This window comes from Toxoplasma gondii, chromosome IV, assembly GCF_000006565.2.
Source record: "Toxoplasma gondii ME49 chromosome IV, whole genome shotgun sequence".
Taxonomy (NCBI): domain Eukaryota; phylum Apicomplexa; class Conoidasida; order Eucoccidiorida; family Sarcocystidae; genus Toxoplasma; species Toxoplasma gondii.
Window position 1 is genome coordinate 1,794,962 of NC_031471.1, and position 4,145 is coordinate 1,799,106.

The window sequence follows — 4,145 nt, forward strand, 5'->3', positions numbered from 1 at the left end:
TGTTTCGGGCACTCCAACGAATCGAAGAGTTCTGGATTCACAAACATCACCAGAGCATGCCACTCCCGTGTTCCTTAATCATTCGTCGCCACGATATTCTGCACCGTTATCAACGACGGATGACACTGCATCTCTTGTTCTTGCTCACGTTACAGTGGTTGATAACCCACTTTGGTACACCAACATCTCGACCAAAAGCCTTGCTCATATCCCTGAGATGTTAGCGGAGGTGCAGTTGGGAAGACAGTCAACCATCAAGGAGCAGCATAATGTGGTTGGGACTTTGACGCAGGATGAAAAGAGTGGGAAGAAAGTGGGAGACAAGCGCAGAGCTACCGGTTTAGAGGGAAAATTCAGAAACCCTGTGGACCAGGCAACAGACTCTGACGTTGCCAGACAGTCTAAACGGAATCCGTCCCTGTCTTCAGAGAAGCCGCGACAGCTGCAGGGTTTCTCAATGACTGAAAAGCAGGCTGCTGAACAGCAATTTACATCAGGTGATGGTCAATCCCATCAGGGCGGCATCGGGACACAGCCAAAAGGAGGACAAAAAAGAATACAGGGCAAACTGAAGATTGAGGGCTTCCAGAAACACAAATGGATCAACCCGTCTCCAAAGCTCCCACTTACAGATTCTAGACGTTCTGCGCTGCACGAACGTCAAAGGGAAGTTGTGGCAGTCGCCAGTGGCATTGAGACAGCCACCAAAGAGGCACTTGAAAAGCTTTTAGGTCGAGCTAAAGACCAGCAGGCATCGCTAGGTGAAGAGTGGAGGCGCTACGAGGAACTTGAGCACCGTCGACTGCTCCTCCTCTCTTCGAGAGGGAGGAATAAAGGACAAGAGGAGACCCACAGAGATTCCTTGCGAGAAGCAAAAACGGAGTTCCGCAGGGGTTTGGCAAGTCTCCAACAGACCGTCGATACGCTTCAAAAACAGCTCGCAAGTCTCAGTGTCGGCCGCTTAGTTCCTCGACATGTACTCCTCGGTGCGACGGATTCTCCCGGCTCGCAAAGTGACCAACAGAGTTTGGAAGAGTGGCAAGGTCGGGCTCGAACAACTGAGGAAGGTGTGGCCGGTCACAGCGAAGGGGTGAAACATGACAGAAAGAAAGGTAGCTCTTCCGTTCATGATCTGGCATTTGGTAATCCGACAGAACTCGTAGTACTAGCGACCCACGTGCAGGAACTCTTGGAGCAACAGCAGCGTCTCACAGCTTTCCTGGAATCACTTGTTTCCCTTCAGAGCCATCGCCTGATCCAGCAGCAAGGGTCCCTGGAATTCGAGCTGCGTCACCTGCAGGGGAAAAATGCCACTGTGTCGGTCCGAACATCAAAGATCAAGAAGTCCCGTCCTGAGCGTGTCCAGTGGAGGACTTACCGATACAAAAAGTATGGTGCCGGAAGCCGTGCGATAGAGCACCGCATGACGGCAAGTGTATTCGCGTCAGTCATGGAAGGCAGCGATTCCCTTGGAGAGCGACTAGGAGTGAACACCCACTTTCATCAAATCCCTGTTCAACCACCCACCAAAGAGTACCCAGTGTCTAAGACAAAGAAACCACCACAAGCTCTGCAAGGAAATTCCCCGTTCAGTCCCAAGGTGGAGAACAGGGAAAGACCTAAGGGAAAACGCAAAGTTGTGGGAGGGTTTGAGGTGTTCGATGACCCAGAAGAAACAGTAGTGACTGCACTGCAGCGCTTTCTGTACCCGGCCTATTCACACTCTTTTATTGCGAGTCTCGTGCCGGGATCCGCTGGACGGCGAACTCAGGGTATTGGGGGCCTAGCTGAAGCCACTGCCCACGGTAGAATGGAGTGGCTGACCGATTCCACAGTCTTTGCAGATCGTAAGCTGAATGAAATACTGGAGGAAAAGATGAGGGAAAGATCAATTCATTTTCCTCTGTTCACAAACTCTTTGCGGTTGGCCTTGTCAGGGCAGAACCATCCGCGGGACAGCGCGAAAGGCGGGTTGGAAAACGATGGCCCCGCCGTTTTAGATGCCGTCCGGTATGCAGAAACTGCGGCAGCCTTATCAGCATTTTATGATCAGGTAGAGCGAGAAGGAGCAGAAGAAGCAAAGAAGAAGCCCGACGTGGGCACCCTGCAAGATATCGCTTTCCAGTACTCATTCGATAACGTCCCCTTAGAACATAAGCGAGCCCTATGGAAAGAGTATCTTCAAGTGCAGCTTGAGGATCGCGGCCACGAGATCGTCCTTCCCGAAGAACCCCCCCAAGCTCAGCTAGACGACGAAACAAGCCGTGATGGCAATGTGTTTTCCTCTGAAAGGAAAACAGCTGAGTATGCTGCGAGGGCAGTTGACAACTCTCCTTTTCTTCACCAGCCACTTGTGGCATTAGCAGATGAAATGAATAAAAGGGATAAGGATGCTGGTGAGCAGGGTGAGCGCCACCCTCTATTAATGTCGAACATCCGCTTTTTGGACTTGTTAGCTGACAGTCTGACCATGGAAGCTGACACACGAGACGGATCCAGTGATGCTGCTCTGAAATGGGAGATTCCTACACTCGACACCCGAGAATTCCAGGCGCATGACAAAGTTGGGGGAGACTCGGGGAATGTTTTCACTCACCTAAGTGATGGTTCTGTCTCTAAGGAAACGCTGGAGGATCTCCTACTTCCGCGGGTAGGGTTCGACAGGGGAAACGGCGCGCTGCTTGGCGTAGACTCTTGGGAATTCGAAGACAGTTTAGAATCTGATGATAGTGACTGGTTTCAGGATAACGATCACGCCCACGATGACAGCTTTGCATGGCCGTGGGATCTCGATTTCATCGTCATCTGACAACGCAAATTGGGCAGTTGCTCATTATAGAAACATACATCTCATCTCAGAAAAAAATCACCGAAGACATTTGGCGCCTCTTTTGTAGTGGCGTCTTTGTCCATTCATCAGGAGTCCTAGCACCGAAGCAGGCTGTGCTACCCTGTGACCCTGCTGGAGTATCTCTATGACAAAGCAGCACCCATCTCATCTCCACTGTAGGCACGGTGAAGAAATATCTGCGAAGGAAGTGTCTCGTTCGTGAAACAAGAAAGGACTGTAAATATAAACCTACGATCTCCCTAATCCTGCTGGACTCAGAGGGGGTGTCAGTAGAGCCAATAGAACAATCGATGCTTCTCAGAGCATCACGCAGGCCGTGCGAGGTGGATCACGCCGAGTAAACGTCGTAGACAGTATTAAAGAGAAGTTGCTGCGGCCCGTTACATCAGTTACTCTTATGAGCGTCTCAGAGTCGATTACTCCCAGTACGATAGTACTGATCATACTGACTTCTAAGTAGCAGTTTTCCACATTATTCAGCGTTTCGATTGTGCATCTTCTTAGGTGTAAGGATCTGACAGGTAGACGTATTGAGGCTTAAGGATTAGCTAATACGGGAAACAAAAAGAAAACAAATTTTCTATGCAAACAGTCAGCTTGTCACTGCCAGATCTGTCACTGTGAGAACTCTCACCTCTAAACCAAGATAAAGGCGCTTAGGATATCCGCAGGATGGAGGTTTCTCTCTTCGTTGGAGTGCTAGAAAGCTCCATATCACAAAAACACAAGCTAAGTGGCATCGCCCGTCCACGGTACAAGCTTTGAACAATTTCCGTGACCATGGGGTGCGGCACTTTGCTGAGGAGTACATATCTGCGTTCTCCTAAAAGTAATAGATACCGATACGGTACATTATGTAGGCCCATGCACGTGAGATTGCTTCTAGTTATTCCAGCAAAACAAGAAGAAGCAGCTCTTCTATGTAGGCGGTCGAAGGACGGCTTGCTGTCCGGGTGGCGCTGCGCGGGTTATCTAGTCTTGCTTGGTGTTCAAGATGCGCTTTCATCCCGCAAAAAATCCGCACGATTCTCCAGGGAAATTGGGATCTTGTGTGCCGTCAAGGGAAACATGAGCGAAGCGACTCTTCCTTTTTTCACCGCATTCGTGGAGACGTAGAATGCAATGTTGCTTGCCGTTATAGGATGTGCTCTTCCTTGCGGTTCTCACAGGCTTGCATGCGCTCCCGTCCTCAAGCATTTCGTCACTCTGTGGCTCCACCTCGGGCGCGCAATTCACCAAACACGCGAGCAATGATAACTTAGCGTGAAATAGTCCTTAGCTTCTGCAGGCGGGA

General features: G+C 50.3%; 1 protein-coding gene across 1 annotated transcript; it reads left to right on the forward strand.

Moving 5' to 3' along the window:
* On the forward strand, positions 1 to 2,887 carry TGME49_211360 (hypothetical protein). Its single transcript, XM_002371230.2, has one exon. The coding sequence runs from the start codon at positions 218 to 220 to the stop codon at positions 2,807 to 2,809; it is 2,592 nt and encodes an 863-aa protein (XP_002371271.1). The 5' UTR covers positions 1 to 217; the 3' UTR covers positions 2,810 to 2,887.
* The last annotated feature ends 1,258 nt before the right edge of the window (positions 2,888 to 4,145 follow it).